Source organism: Aythya fuligula, chromosome 17 (genome assembly GCF_009819795.1).
Source record: "Aythya fuligula isolate bAytFul2 chromosome 17, bAytFul2.pri, whole genome shotgun sequence".
Classification (NCBI taxonomy): Eukaryota; Metazoa; Chordata; class Aves; order Anseriformes; family Anatidae; genus Aythya; species Aythya fuligula.
In genome coordinates this window covers 2,261,177-2,276,844 of record NC_045575.1, presented here as the reverse complement: position 1 = coordinate 2,276,844, position 15,668 = coordinate 2,261,177, and the positions used below count along the sequence as shown (strand labels likewise).

Below are 15,668 nucleotides of genomic sequence, written 5' to 3'. Positions count from 1 at the left end.
AAGTGATTTTTGTTACCCAATGCCACGTTTTGCTCTCTTCTGTAAAAATAATTTCCAGTTAAACGCATCCTCAGAGCCTACCTGCTGGTGAATTAGCCCAGAACTTGGTGGCTGGCTCATTAGCTTATCGAATTTTCCAGGATCAAGGGCAGAAATGCCTGGCTGCAGCCTCCGGTGCCATCTCATGCTGCTGCCCGGGGACCTGAGCCTCACCAAGCAACCCAACCACCCTGGGAAGGAGCTGACCACGCTCTCCAGCTTATAGGGAAGGGATTTTTATGGCTCTTGTGAGTCAGGCTGTGTGCTTCCCTCCACAGAAGGGAGAGGAGCAGGCGTGAATACTGAATTTGTCCCCTGCATGGGCTGTCCCCAAGGCTCTGTCCCCGGGGTCCTTCCCCAGGTGTGTTGGCAGTGGGAGCTGTTGGGCTCTTTTGGCAGGGGGTACCTCTGCCTTGGTAAGGTGGTGGCTGCTGCCTCTCCAAGCAAAACTGGAAAAGAAAATCAGGAGGAAAGCCCAGGGAACTGCTGGGGATGGCCAGGCTCCAGGTGCTGCTCTCTGGTCCAAGCGAAAGGCTTCGAAGTCCCAGGTTATGGGACAAAATCAAATGCTGCAGAGGGGAGCAGAACAGGTGAAGGAAAGTTTCTGCCTGCTGTGGTCATATAATCAAGAAGACAGCAGAGCACATGCCTCAGGGCTGCTTTCAGGGATGGTTTCCAAACCATCCACCTTGCTGGGGTCCCCGTGCGGTCCCCAGCCATGCTCCGGTACGGCGATGCCGCCGCGGCAACCAGGCCAGCACCGGTTCCAGGAGGCCCAGGACCTGCTGCTGGCCCTCCCCGCTCCGTGCTGGGTCTCATCCTTCCCACTGGGAACGAGGGATTTTCCCCAGGAAAACCCCAACTGCTGCCTCAGCCCCGGAGAGGAACCGCAGAGCCCTGCGGCACGGTGAGCAGCGACCGCTCCGGGTGGAGCATCAGGGGGGACAGGGGAGCACCCATGGGTGTCTGCCACAGCCAGGGGGTGAGGGATGCAGGATGAGACCTTGTGCCCTCCTTTGCTGCAGCCCTAACCCTAACCCTAACCCTAACCCTAACCCTGACCCTAACCCTAACCATCCCTGTCCCCAGATTTCATTTCCCCCCTTTGAAACCAGGCTGGTCCCCAGGAAGGCTCCCTCGTCCCGTGCCGAGGAATCTGCAGGGTGAACGGTGGAGTTAGACGGGAAAAATGAAGAGCTCAAAGGTAAAAACTGAAGCACAGTGGACTTAGCCCTGAAGACGATCAGAAATACTCACACAGCCCGCCTGGCTCAGGGCTCTGGGTGGCAACGAATACATCAGGAGGAAACAGCAGGGGTGTGCCACACTGCTGGAGGTGTGGTGGCATTAATCTGTGTCCAGACAAGCTGCAGTGGCCAAGATTTATTTTTTTTTATTTTATTTTTATTTTTCTTTTTTCTTTTTCTGTAACAGCTGAGGGGGTCTGGGTTGAGGCACACGCTCTCGGACTTCACTGTGAAGGAGAGGGAATGTCGCGTCGAGGCAGACTTCGGCAGACTGCAGAAGCAGTTTCGGATCTCAGCGGAGAAGAGGAAATGTTTCGGTGCCAACATGAGGCAGCAAATACACGCCCAGGAGTGAGCACAACCCCACCGGGCTCCGTGGGGTTCATGCTGGGATCTCCGGGAGGCCCCGGTGCTGGGCTGAGAGGGGTGAGGACCTGCCCCAGCACTGCAGGAGGGACGTGCTTCATGCCTTTTGTCGCCCTTTTTCTGCAGGAAAGAAATAGAGTCGCTGAAGGAAGAACACAGAGGGATGTCGCTAATACTGAGCCAGATCAACTCCCTGAGAAACGTGATGCAGGATAACAGAAATCGTACGGAGCTCAAGTGCCTCTTGCAGACCAAGGATCAGTATGACTGCCTGATCAGAGACAGAAAAGCCCTGCTAGCCGAGCAGGACAGCCAGGTAAGAGTGAATGGCTCCCTGGCCGAGCACGATACAGCAGAGCAGAGCCATGGAATGAATTTACTCCAGTCTGTACAAAGCATTTAATTCAGGCCCTGGAATATAAAGCTGCCCCTGCACAAAGGAGACAGGACAGGACGAGTGGATACAGCCAGGCTCCGTTCAAGTCAGTGGCACTGGTGGGAGGCTGAGGTCCAGCTCCAGTCCTTGGTGTCCCTCTGGTGTCTGCAGCTCCCCTCTGATGGTCACACAACACCCCTGTGCTTTGCCCTTGACTTTTTCTGACCCTGAAAAAGAGGCAAAAAAAAAATGGGTTGGTTGAGCAAAATCTGGGAAGCCCTACAGCTTCTCCGAAGCACAGCCTGCTTTGGCTTGGTCAACACTGGGTAGGGGGCAAGGGAAAAATACAGTGCTACAGAAGTGACAGGTTGCTGCAGCCCCCTGCCCCGAGCATGTTCCCTGTGGCAGAAGCCAGGGAACGCGCTCAGGGGATTTACAGCTGCTGGAGATGCTGCAGAGCTTTCCACAACGGGGTTAGCTTTCAGTTCGGGACTTCAGGATTTTGTGGCTGAGTCACAGCTCTCCCACCTGTCCCCGGCTTCATTGTTCTCCAGCTCCTTCGTTCGCCGTGGGGATTTATTTCTGCTGGCAGCTCTCCAGTTCTGGCAAACATTTTCCTCCGCTCCTCCCCAGGGAGGACTGCACAGATCGCTGCGTGACCAGCAAGGGAACTACTACCAAAAATCTCTCCTCATTGCCTCTTCCACCCTGCAAGGGGTGTTGCTGTGCCTTGTTCAGCACCCGCTGAATTTCCCTCTGGAGGCAGCTTCATTTCCTTGGTGACATGAGAAGAAAGTGGTTCCTAGTCACAGTCTGTGTTTCTGCATGTGCAGAGTGGGATCCTTTGGGACTGTAGCTGCTTCCATAACTGTGAGCTCATTAATGACATGGTTGCTGTAGCTCAGGTCAGCAGAGGGTATTTTCTTTGGCTGAGCGTCCTGACAAGAATCCAGAATGCAGGGGTGGAGATTATGGATTTATTTTCTCTGTGTGTGTGCAGATCCTGGAGCTGCAAAAAAAGATTGTGAGGCAAAACGTGATAGCAACGAAGGTGAAGCAAGCAAACAGTAGCAAGTGGCTGCAAAACCAGATCCAGACCCTGGAGATGCGTCTGAACAATGTAAGCAAACATTTTGCAAAGCTTTGGACATGACGTGTGGGGCTGTGCTGGGGCCTGCGTGCAAAAAGCTTCTTGATCAGGACAAAGGGTAATGGTACAGATGCATTTGGTTCATATGAACTATATGAAGGACTCGGCTCCTTCCCCTGGCCTGAATAATCCCAGAATATCTCAAAGGCTTCTTCAAGCTCGGTGACCCAAATGTAGCACGTGTTCCCAGCCAAGAAGCCCAAAGGTCTGCACCTGTTTAGTGATAAAACCGAGCTGCCCGGAGCCACTTTGCCTTGGACAATGCCAGCTCCAGCTCTCTGCTGAGATTATCCTTGGGAGCAGAACAATGCAGCGCCTGCTTCAGATCTCTTGTGCCCTGTCTGTCCTAGCCCTGGTCAAGGTCTTTCAGCACAGACCCAGCCCTGCGCAAGCCGCAAACCTTTTTCTTCCCTCTCCCCAGGTCACCGTCCGTTTTGATACCATCCTGACCGTCAATAACAGGCTCCGAGAAGAGATCGAAAACCTTCGGATCCAGAAAGCCATCCTGGACAACTTCTACGCCAAGCTCCGTAAGCATCTGGACCAGCAGAAGAACAGGATGGACGCCGCCGTGGAGCAGTCCACGCAGGCATACGAGCAGCGGTGCGCGGCCTCGCGAGCCCTCTGCGGCCCGGGCAATTTCTGTGACTGGTGTCAGGGAGGAGACGGGTTACAGCTGCTCTTCTCTAGGACTGGGAGCTGTCTAAGGGCTAGGGGTCTCTGTGAAGGGAGATTCTTACTGCCAGGGTGTTGTTTATTCCATCTATGCCAGACATTTTTTGGGATGGGGGCACTGCCCCTGCTTGGGAACCAGAGGTCGATCAGCTGCGGTCTGAGTGACCTGGCTGCAATAAGTTGGGTCAGGAATACAAATCCTTGTACCCCTGCTTTTACAGGTGATTTCCACCTGTTCACGGTGTAACTTGCTGCTCTCCACGTGCAGGGTGGAGGCTCTGGCGAGGATTTCAGCCATGAACGAAAGGCACAGCAAAGACACCGTCCAGTACAACATCGAGATGCAGGAGCGGGAGCGCATCCGTGACCAGGAGAACAAGCTGAAGACCTTCGTGCTTGCCAAGTTCACGGATCGCTCTGAACTGGAGGAAGAGGCCAAAAAGAAAGAAGGTAGCACAGGAGAGAAGCCACCTGTGACTGAAACCACAAACCAGGGGTCTGCAGGGTGGAAGGGGGCTGCTTGCAGCAGCTCATAGCGCTGCAGCCCAAAGGCATCTCCCCTCCTTCTTCACCATCCTCAGGGCAGGGAAGTTCAGGGGAATGCTCCCAGCCCCAAACGAGGTAAAAAGGATGAAGAGTGATATATGAGCACTGTGTGTCTTGGTTTCCCCAGCTTTAGGTCTTTTTTTTTCCTCCTAGAGGGTGTTCGTGCTGTGTTTGCCCCATTCCTTTGCAGACTGTGAGCTCCCTGCTTAATTTCCTGGGGAAATTAGAAATTTGAAGAGCTCGTTCCCCTCCAGCACTGCTCCCCCTTTGTCCCAAGCTCCCAGCCAAACCACTCCAGACTCATAGGCAAAAACCCTGCCGGTGGGGTCATGCATGGCTCGGCGTCTCTGTCTCCTCCTCAGCCTTGAAGGCAGCCCAGAAGGCAAAGAAGAGGCAAGGAGAGAGCTTCGAGAGCCGGGAGGTGGCTTACAAGCGGCTGCTGGAGCTGGCAGAGAACGGGGACATTGACCAGCTGGTGAACGGGTTCACTGAAAAGGAAGGGAAGAACTTTGCCTACTTCAGCTACGCCACCGAGCTGAACAATGAGATGGAGAAGCTGCAGCAGAGGATCAAGGACCTGCAGGTCTGTTCCAGTCCTGCTCCGAGGCCCTTCATGGCTGCTTTGGAAAACACTTGGGGCTGGGGTGGGTTTTGTCATCCTCTACTTGTCCAGCATCACACCAGGGCCTGGCTCACAAGGGTGTGCTCAGGAGAAAGCAAAGGGCAGCCAAAAATACAACTCCAGCAGGCTGAAACCTGCCTGCTCGGAGCTAAAACTGTCTCAATGCTGCCACCGTGCACCCAGCAAAAATATTGCAAAAGAAAAGAGCTCCAGGAGAGCCAAGAGCTGCCTTGGCTGTGTGCAGGGCTGGCTGGAACAAGAAATTCTGCTTGTTGTGGGATGTCCCTGCTCCCAGGGCACAGGATGGTCTCCAGTCCCTGTTGTGCAGTATGTTGGGCAGTTGGCCACTAACCCTACCCTCTCCGTGTGCTTGTGTTTATACAGGACGAAATCACGCTCTTCACAACCGACCAGGACACTGCAGAGAGCAGCAGCCTTCATGTCCTGAAGGAGCTGGAGGTAGGACGGTTGGGTTTTGCCCCTGCGAGGACAGCAGGCTGTCCTGGCACATGTCCTAGGGGGACTGGTCCTGTCAATGCTGCTCTGGGAAACGGCTGGAGAAGCATAGGAAGAAAAGGGCTCCTGTCAGACCCGGTCTTTCAAAGCCTGGGGCCTCATCTGTGGCATAGGGAGCTTGGGATCCCCTTCACGGGGCCTTTCCCCTACAGTGATGGAGCATCCCACAGCCCCTCCTGGGATGTCTCCAGTGTCCATACTGGGGTTGTGGGAGAGAGGAGGGGGCTCTCGTGACACCTAGCAGAGCCTTTGCTGGTAGGACAAGCTAAGCCACACGACCGAGAAAGCCAACGAGTACGAAGAGAGATGCAAAGAGAGCAGCAAGGTCCTGGGCCGGCTCAAATCTGCCATGGAGATCCTGTTCAAAGAAATCGACTGCGATGACACGAAGATCAAGGAGCAGCTTGGCGATAACGGGCAGATCACGGACCTGAACCTGATGCAGTTTTTCGGTGGGTTGGGGCTGCCCCGCCATGCAGTGTGTGCCTTGTATGTCCACTTTTCCTTGATTTTTTTCAATTTTCAGCTGTTTTTTCCCCCCCGACCTCTCACGTGTGCGTGTCCCCTGCTGAGGGTGAATTTGGGATGTCAAATTCCCTGCCAATTCAGGGGCCAACCTGGCTGCATAAAGGCAGCCAGGGGTCCCCAAGACCTTGTCTAGTCTCTGGGTATGGGATCCAGCCTTGGGATTTGATGACACCACCTGAGGGAAATCTTGATGGGGGAACCCCATTTCTTGGCACTCTCCTTCATCTCCCTATACTCCCTCCCAGCTCTTGTGGAGAAGAAGACCAACGAGCTCCTGCTGAAGGAGTCCATCCTGATTTATCTTGAGGCTGACGGCTCGCTGACGTCCCAGACCTTCACCAACCCGCTGCTGGGCGGCACCGAGCTGCTGCAGGGCATGGACCCAGCCCGCATCTGCCCACAGCCCCCCACCATGGAGGGCGCCGCCGACGCCACTGACGCCTGTGAGTATGCGGGGCAGAGGAGGAGGGACTACAGCCTTGCCATTAGCCAATCCGCAACGTCCTCCTGGCGGCCCAGCCAATCCCAGCTGGCGCCTCTGCCGCCTGACCAATCGCAGCCAGCCCGCTCCGCCCCGGCAGGTATATAAGCGCCGCGGGGCGGTGCGTGAGGGTGGCGGCCATTTTCTCGGGCAGTTGAGGCGCCGCTGGACCACGCGCAGCTGCGCGAGCTGGTTCTCCAGAGCTGCGAGAGGAAGCGGGGCAGTGCCAGCAGCACGGGCAAGAGGGCGAGAAACGACCTCCAGGCGTGAGAGCCCGGTGGTGCTGGAGTAAATAAAGAGTCTTGTCCCCAAACTCTGTGCCTGTGCAGTGTCTGTCTTCCCCTCTGGAAGGAACCCAATGCCTCCCATGGGTTCCCAAAGCTCTGCGGGTGATATTTCAGCACTGTTTCACCCGCGGCTGGGGGTGGGAGCAGCTGCTGTCCTGCAGCCCACTGCTCTGGCAGCATCAGGGCAGGGCGGGCATTGTGTGCTGAGGGGGAGCAGAGGCTGGGTCTGGTTCTCCTCACTGCAAAACCCGACATGGTTCGGTCATGGGGGGGTTCTGGGTCACCGTGTGGCTCCTAGAAGGGTGAGGGACATCTCTGGTGACCAGCGATAGGACCTGAGGGAACGGTGTGAAGCTGTGAAGGACAGGGGCAGGGTGGATCTTAGGAGAAGGTTCTTCAGCAAGAGGGTGGTCGGGTGCTCGACAGGCTCCCCAGGTTCAAGAAGTGTTTGGACAATGCTCTCAGACAAATGGGCTGTTTTTTGGGTGGTCCTGTGTGGAGCCAGGAGTTGGATTCAATGATCCTTGTGAGTCCTTTCCAACTCAAGACATTCCAGGAGCATGGGGAGGAGAGGGGAGCTTAGAGCAGCTCTTTATCCTGCACCATGCACGCTCCGAGGAGCCTGGGGAGGGTACAGGGGGCTTGGGGGATGATCCCACTTGCTGGGTGTCCTGGGAGGGCACAGCATCCTTACAGCTCTCTCCACACCCCCGCCACACCGCACAGACACACCGTACATCCAGGCAAACCCCAAAACGCACTTTATTGTGGGTGCTGTTCAGCGCTCTTTTCCCCACAATGAGCAAATCTCCATCATGGAGAGGACCAGGGAGAGGGGCGAAGGGACCCCCGGTGTGACCTGGAGAGAGGTGATCCCGCAGAGCCGACCCCAGCACTGGCCATGAGCACGGCTTAGTCCTTCTCCTCCCCGTGTGTAATGACATGGACGAGGTTTTTGTAATCGAGGTTGCCAGAGACGTCTGGAGGGAAGGCAGCGAACATCTGGTCAACCTGCCAAGAAAAAGGGTGGAGAGGCGGCACGAGAGGGGTTTGTGGCTGGGGCTGATGGTTTGCACAAGCTGTGGTGTGGCTTCAGGGCCGGTCTCCATCCCACAGCTGTGCTGACCAAGGGGATGAGAGGGGGAAAGAAGCCCCAGCTCTCTCGTGCCCTGCTGTGGGGTGAGAGGTGGCTTCTGGCAGGATGTCATTGCTTGCTTTAATGGGATTTCATGGAAATTTGACTTTGCCTGCCCTGCCCTTCAGCCGTGTACCTCTCACACGGGAAACTGAGGTGTGAGCAGATCCCGAATTGGGCAGTGGGACCCAGGAGGGAAAGGGAAGAAGACCCAGCACCAGCCCAGCTCAATTCAACCCCCTGGGAACAGGCAGGGATTTTTTGGTGTGTGGGGCTGGCAGAGGGGTGGCAGGGACACGTACCTCTTCCTGGGAAAACCTCTCACCCTGCGTCATCAGCATTTCTTTGATGCTGCAAATGAGAGATTGAGGTGAGCACTGGGCAGGTTTTGGGGTGAGCCCTCCATTCCTCCCCTGAGCACCCCTGCACTCACTAGGCGGATTTCAGCCCTTTGCCCTCCGGATCAAACACCTTGAATGCGTTCAGGATCGTCTCCTCCGGGTCGGCACCTGAGGGTGACACGGCCGTGACCATTGGAAGCAGTGGAAGAAGCAGCCAGGTGGAGCCTCCTGCTTCCCAAATCCCTGCTTTCCCCTGGGAAACGCTGTGGGATTCGGGAACCGGGGGAGCTCTGCTGGAAAGCTGACATCCTGCCCCCCTAAATCCCTCCAGCCCTCTTGTGTTGGCCAGGATCCCCTGACACGGCGAGGAGCAGACAGACGCGTGGTCACGGTGTGCCCACCAAGCAGGCTGCGTCGCCTCCGCCCCGGCATCCGGCATTTATCTAATCTTTTGGGTGTATTTATAGAGCTCCAGGAGGAGGCCCTTGGGGCCGCAGAGCCTCCAGGAGATCTGGGGGAAGGCTGCATGCCTCAGCTGGTGTAAATTATAGGGGCTGCAGCCGGGCAGGGTGCCACCTTTGGTGCTGCAGGCACTGCAGGACCTGTCCCCTCTTTCTGTGGGGACAAGGACATCACAGCTGCGTGCTTGTTGTAAATGGACAGGGAAACTGAGGCACGGAGAGTGCCAGGTGGGACAGGACATTGAGTGTGAGCCCACCCCTGGCTCCCTGGGCACCCTCTCACCCTTGAGTTTCTCCCCGAACATGGTGAGGAACACGGTGAAGTTGATGGGGCCGGGCGCCTCCTTTATCATCTCGTCGATCTCCTCGTTTTTCACATTCAGGCGCCCTAGGGGAGAGCGGTGCTGGTGAAGGACACCCACGGGAGACTTTTTCTGGGGGAAAAAGCGGGGCATTCCCCCGCCCCACTGCCCCACGGATCAGTCTGGGTCCTCATCAGAGGTTTTTGGTCAAAGCCACCGTTTCTATGGGTCCTCCTGGCCCTGCTGACCCTGTCACTGGTGTCATGATCAAGCCAGAGGGAGCTGTACCCAGACAGCTCTGATTGTCGGGAATGAAGGGGACTGAAAGCCCACATCCCTTTACCTGATTCTGGTGATCTTTGGGATTCCCCACAGGTTCTGCAAATCCCCCGCATGCCCAAAAACCCAGGGGTGCTGCCGGCTGACAACACCCAGGTGCTGCTTGGCAGTGGGGAACAAAGGGAACATTTGGCTGGGGATCATCCAGGACCAGGTTCTCTCAGTTAATGGGGGCTGAATGGGGGCTCCTGGCTGGTTTCTCACTTTTCAGGTCTCCTGCTGGAGCTGCTGGGGAGGGGATGTTCCTAAAGGGGGCTCACCGAGCGCAGCAAACGTGTCTCTCAGATCTGCCTTATCGATGAAGCCGTCCCGGTTCTGGTCCATGATGGTGAAGGCCTGGGAGCAGAGGAGGAGGGCTGGGGGTCATCACCCAGCCAGGGAACAATCCTGTCCCCTGCCCCCTGGGGTGATGGCTCTCGTTGCGGACCAGCTGTCACCGAGCTGAGAGCACGCAGGAAGGAGCTGAAGGTCACATCGCATCGAGGGCCCTCGGTCACTGCCACCAAATCCACCTACCTCTTTGAATTCCTGGATCTGGGCCTGCTCAAACATGGAGAAGACGTTGGAATTAGCACCCTCGATCCTCTTCTTGGCTTTCTTGGGTGCCTGCGGGGTTCAAGCACGTCTCAGGAACTCGCTGCCTTTTTATGGTGTGGAGTAAAAGCCTGAAACTACCCGGTGCTTAGCCACAAATCCTTCACGGTAGCTCCGGGCTTTAATCCCTGGGTGCTCGGTGTTTTTCGCCCTGCATTGCTCAGGAGCTGGGGGGCCTTGAGATGCTGCAGAGCTGTAAGAGTCCTGCTTCAAGCACAACTCCCTCTTTGCTTTCCTGATGAGTTTTGCCAAATAGGTCAGAGAAAAGAGGAGCTGGGATGAAATCACTTTCCCAGGAAAGGCAGCAGTGGGTGAACTGGCCAGGATCTGCCCAGGTGCGGGGTCAGGAGCATGCTGTAATTTTTAGGTGCCTCCTGACTGCTCTGGGCCTTTCATTAAGAAGAAAGCACTCATTAACATGTTTGCTTATTAAAAAAATCGACCTCCTCCTTTGCAGGGGTTTGAGACAACCAGAAATGCCTTGGCTGGTCTTTTAGGGAGATGAGGACAGAGTCGCTCCCTGCCCGACCCTGCTGGCCTGCCGAGCATCCCCTCCCTGTGGTCACGCACACCCCTGCGGCTTTCCCCCTCCCCAAATTTCCTCCCTGCCAAGAGGGAACAGAGCAGGAGGGTTTCGGGGGGCAGAGCTGCCCTTCCCCTCGCTGCCTAGAGGAAGGGAAGGAGAAAAGCTGTCGGCTGCACCCCAAAGGAGCCCGCCCCAGTGAGAAAACTCTGCTGGCTGCAGCTGATGTGGGAAGCACCCCTTGGCCCTCTCCTCTCCCCGCTGATCCCCGCAGGATGCTGCCGATGCTCATCCCCTCGACGGGGCAGAAAGGATCCTCGGATCCCCACCGCCTCCACCTCTCCCTGCCCCTTGGGGCCATCCCGGTGCTGAGCCAACACCGCGGTTTTTGCCCCTGCTCACCATGGCTTCGCTTCGGGCGCTGGCGGTGCCGCAGGAGGAACCTCAGAGGCAGTCCCTCCTCTCCCCCCAGGGCCGAAACAATAAATACGGCTCGCTCCGGGCTAAAAATAGCCCCCTGCCCACTTTTGGCTGTAATAGGTAAACCAGCCGCCCCCAACCCTCTTGCCGCTGACTTTTTCTCTCTGCCTCCTTCTCTAATCTGGAATAGCAGCTTGTTGTTGTCACTGCCTGGCGTGACATGCAAGACACGGAGGCTCTCAAGGTTAGCGGGGTGCCGGGAGGCCCCAGCAGCTCCCACCCTGGGATGCTGACCCGCTGGAGCTCACACGGGGACTTGTCCCACTTGTGTTTGTCATTTGGGGAGGGCAGGGGCTCTGCTTTTCCCCTCTGCTGGGCTCTTTTGGGGGATTTGGCCCAGGGAACGAGGCTCAGCGCTGTGCTCCCGTGCCCTGTTGTTGTGTCTTCCCTCCGAGGGACATTTGTTTTGGGGTGGAAAGCTGCTGAGGTCCCCTTGCTGCTCACAATTGCAGGACCACCTTGGCTACAGCCCCCCCATGCTTATGGGATGGGGATATTTCTGCCAGAATTGGAGGTTTTGTGCCTCGTTAATGCATCTGCATGGCAAAACCTGACCCTGCTTGGCAGCTAAAGAAGGAACAACGGGGCCCGAATCATTTGTGATGCCCAAAAGCAGCAAGAACAGCTGCCCGGCCACCCGATGTCTCCAGCTGGAGGGGACCATCCCTGCCACCCTGCCACCTTGTCACCCTGCCACCCTATCACCCTGTGACCCTATCACCCTGACACCCTGCCAGCCGAGACGCAGCGCCCATCCCAAAAGGGTCAGGATGAGGCTGGTGGAGGATGCTGAGCTCCCACAGAGCCAGGCAGGAGGAGCGCAGGGCTCCTGGCTGTGTCCTCCCCACCAGGGCACCTGTCCCTTGCTGAAGCCAAACACTTGCTCAGCCCCGATCCCACAACCCATTAACTTTCCCCATCCCAGCCGCTGGCAGCTCGGGGCCTTGCCGGGTGGCAGGGATGTTTTGCTTTCGGTATTTTTAGGCATGCTGAGGCTCGTGGGAGGGCTGGGACATGGCTGGGAACAAAAGGGACTGTGAAAGAGGATCCCAGAGCTGCGGGCTCTGCCCAGACGCTGCCCTTGTTCCCCAGAGGGTGTGAATGCCACCGCTGATCCCTGGCACTCACCCTTCCGATCCGCTCCAGCAGCGATCATCTGGGCTGGATGAGGCTTCAGCTGAGGCTGAAATGGATTTCAGGGCGGGTTTTTGGGGTCTGTCTGAACCAAAAGGCAGAGGAGAGAGTGGAGAGGGGCAGAGCTGGGTGAGGAGCATCCCAGGGCATGCAGGCACAGCTGGGACGAGCGGGATCAATCCCGGCACAGGCGCTCCCTCCCCTGCCAACTTGAGCTGAATCCATCGGCCAGCCGAGCCCAATTACCTTAATTTGTGGCATTAAGGAAAAATCCATAAGCATCAGGGAAGTGATGCGCAGTGGTGTAATGGGACTGCTCGCCTGCGGAGCCTCCAGCACCGCTTGGGTGCTCCCTGTCCCCTGCTGGGGCATCCCTGGTCAGCCCCAGAGCCGTGGAGAGATCCCAAAATATATTTGGGGTGTGTGGGGGAAGCACCTTTTGTACCTGCCCAGCCTGGAAGAGGCCAGACCTGATTGGGACAGATAAGGGACATGCTAGGGGGGGGTACCAAAGGGTGGCAGGGGGCTTCGAAGGGATGCTGCAGGCACAGGGGCTGAGCACAGCACAAAAACCCTGGCTGGGGACGGGGTGCAGATGGCTGGGCATGCTTCTGCCATGATTTGTAAGACGGTGCATCTGCTCCGCTGCTCACTTCTCACTGCCAAGCGTCCTCCTCTGCGCTGCACGGGCCGCATCCTGCCCCTCCAGCAGGGAGCAGGGTCCTGCCTGGGGATGGAGCCGGCTCCGGGCACCTCTGTTCCTTCCCCTGCTGTGGGTATTGGGGGATTTACCATGAAAAAAATGAGTCTTTTAAATATATATGTACATGCATTTATACATACGGAGCGGTGTAGCGAACAAAAGAGCTACGGGAAAGTGGTTGCAGCCTGCGAATGGGTGTCGGGGAATAATGCACCTATCTGTGCCATGGCAAAATCAAGCATCGTCCCTGCTTATCTGCAAAGGAGCCTGTGTTTGACATGAAAAAGCCTTGCTAATTAACAGGACGGCCCCTCTTGAGCTCGATAAAAAATGGAGTCAAAAGGATTTGATTAACCCCCGCTCCTCGCACGGTGCGAGCTCCTCCTGAGCGAGACGGGTGCCTGCGCCCCGGCCAAGTCCTGCCCGCGGCCGATAACGGGGAGCCCCCGACACCGGGGGAGCCAATTTGGGGGTGCCCAAAGGGTGAGGGCACCCCGGAGCCAGCCCATGCCCTGCCATCTCGGTTCCCTTGTGGCTATCTTTTGCTCCAAGCGCTGTTTTGTTCCTGCCATCGGATAGATTTGACTAACCTAATACATATGTATACACACCGGTACATTCCCATTCAAACCAATGTAAATTACCTCTGACCAATACGTTTTCCTGGGAAATCAATGCATTTTAACACTGGATAATATTTATGAAATTGAATTTTTCATTGGAGCTAATGCAATTCTCTTCTATTTTATGCATTTTTATTAAACTAATGCATTTTAAATTAAACTGTTGTATATTAACTACAATGGCTGTTGGTACTTACAGTAAAATAATATATGCTCGCCGAAATCAATACATATTCCAAACCCAGGATTTTCCAGTTAACAAGGCTATATCAAATATAACGAATGCTTGTAGCTACTTAATTTGATGCTTATATACACCGCCCGGCATATTTGTTTATTGGTAATGATTGTTTTTAAAGGCGGAGAGCTTATTAAAGGTAGAAAGATGGGGTTTTGTGCAGCCCAGTGCTGCAGCACGGTGGTGGCCACCGCTTGCCTGGTGCTGGCCACCAAAGGGGACGGGGAGAATGGGCTGCGTGTCCCGGTTCTGGCTGGTGACAGAGCCAAGTTGGTGTGCCTCAAAGTGTCCCCATGCCCTTGGCCACCTCCCTGCGTGTTTTGGAGCAGGGCCAAGCAGCCAAAGGTGAGGGGGCCAAGGGCGGACGCTGCTGCTGGCCCTCTTTGGGGATGTGCCCTGCTCTGAGAGCAGGATGCGGCCCCAAGAGGAGGCAGCAGCCCCGGCCCCAAAAGCCGTGGCACAGGCAGGGGAAAGCCATAAATAGCAGCACCACACGCCGCGCACACGCCGAATGGCGCCACGGTCGAGATAATTTCGGGCGAAGCAATAAAAGAGGGAAATTAATTAAAGAGCATGTGCTAATTGTAGCGGGAACGCGCCTGGAAATAAGGAGACTTGGCTGAAAGGCGGCCGGCCCCGCTGCGGCGGAGGGGTCCGGGCATGGGAGCTCCGGTGACACCGAGGGCTGAGGCCGGGCACAGCTCAGTGCATGCCACACAGTGCCCCCACCGTGTCCCTGGTGTCCCCCCCCATGTCCCTGGTGTCCCCCCCATGTCCCCATCCCCGTGCCCCCCGTGTCCCCAGCGGTGTCACAGCTTCACCCTTTACCTGTGTCGCTTCTCACCCCCAATCTGTGCAGCCGTGTCCCCCCCGCTGTCCCCTGTGTGTCCTCCCCCCCCGTGTGTCCCCCCCCCTTGTCCCCCTCCCCGTGTCCCGGTCCCTGTCCGCGCTGCGGGGCGCGGTGGCCGCCAGGTGTCGCCGGTGTAACGGGAGCGGGGAGGGGGCTGCGGGGAGAGGGAGGGGAGGGGACGGGGAGAGGGCAGGGACGGGGGAGGGAGGGAGGGAGAGGGACGGGGAGAGGGAGAGGAGAGGGGCAGGGAGAGGGGGAGGAAGGAAGAGGGATGGGGAGAGGGGGAGGAGGAAGGGAGAGGGATGGGGAGAGGGAGAGGAGAAGGGCAGGGAGAGGGTGAGGAGGAAAGGAGAGGGGTAGGGACAGGGGGGAGGAAGGGAGAGGGGCAGGGAGAGGATGAGGAGGAGAGGGACGGCGAGAAGGCAAGGAGGAAGGGAGAGGGGCAGGGAGAGGGAGAGGGGCAGGGAGAGGATGAGGAGGAGAGCGGTAAGGGGAAGGGCAGGGAGGGGAGTAAGGGGAGAGGTAGGGAGGAAAGGGGGTAAGAAGGAGAGGGGCAGGCTGCAGGGAGAGGGCAGCTGGCCACGAAGCGGAGGGAATCACCTCCAGCAGCGGGCTGCCACGCCGTCAAGCAACAGCTTAAATCATTTGACGTGGCACTGGGAGCACTGGGAGCACTGGTTTGGCTCGGTGCGGGTCCCCACGTCCCCCTGCCCGCCCTGGGGATGAAGCACTCGCTGCCCCCGTCGCCTGATGGGGCTGGATCGCCGCACAAAGGACTTATCGGGGGGATCACAAATGACAGGAAGGCGAGAATAAATTAACGCCTGAAATGGGAGCGTGCTGAAATCCAACATTTTTTTTATTATTTTTAAGTACGCAGAAAATCTCCTGCCATATTTTAATTAAAAGCCTTTCAGAAGAGGAGGCGAGGGGCTGCCATTTACAACGGGCTATTGTCAGGCGCACAAAGCGAGCCGTTCTGGAGACAAACTGATTTATTAACCTGCGCCCCGCGGCGCTGCCCGGGCCGGGGGGGCCAGGAGAGGCAGGGGGGCGGCAGGGCCGGGTCCCCTCGCTGTCCCCGGGGTGCCCGAGGTGGCTGGGGACACGCT

The 15,668-nt window shown here is 57.1% G+C and overlaps 2 protein-coding genes across 2 annotated transcripts; one reads left to right on the top strand and one right to left on the bottom strand.

Annotated features, from left to right (window-relative positions):
• The first annotated feature begins 773 nt into the window (after window positions 1-773).
• Window positions 774-6,816, top strand: CCDC63 (coiled-coil domain containing 63). Its single transcript, XM_032199063.1, has 11 exons — window positions 774-839; window positions 1,474-1,637; window positions 1,779-1,968; window positions 3,029-3,148; window positions 3,600-3,781; window positions 4,122-4,303; window positions 4,762-4,982; window positions 5,406-5,480; window positions 5,797-5,989; window positions 6,311-6,508; window positions 6,701-6,816. Exons 1-11 carry the CDS (start codon window positions 774-776, stop codon window positions 6,814-6,816), a joined length of 1,707 nt encoding a protein of 568 aa, XP_032054954.1.
• A 929-nt stretch (window positions 6,817-7,745) lies between these two features.
• On the bottom strand, window positions 7,746-10,011 carry MYL2 (myosin light chain 2). Its single transcript, XM_032199207.1, has 6 exons — window positions 9,928-10,011; window positions 9,672-9,747; window positions 9,054-9,158; window positions 8,402-8,477; window positions 8,271-8,319; window positions 7,746-7,844 (listed from the first exon to the last, which is right to left on the bottom strand). The coding sequence occupies exons 1-6, from the start codon at window positions 9,961-9,963 to the stop codon at window positions 7,746-7,748; spliced, it is 441 nt and encodes a 146-aa protein (XP_032055098.1). The 5' UTR covers window positions 9,964-10,011.
• Between the last annotated feature and the right edge of the window lie 5,657 nt (window positions 10,012-15,668).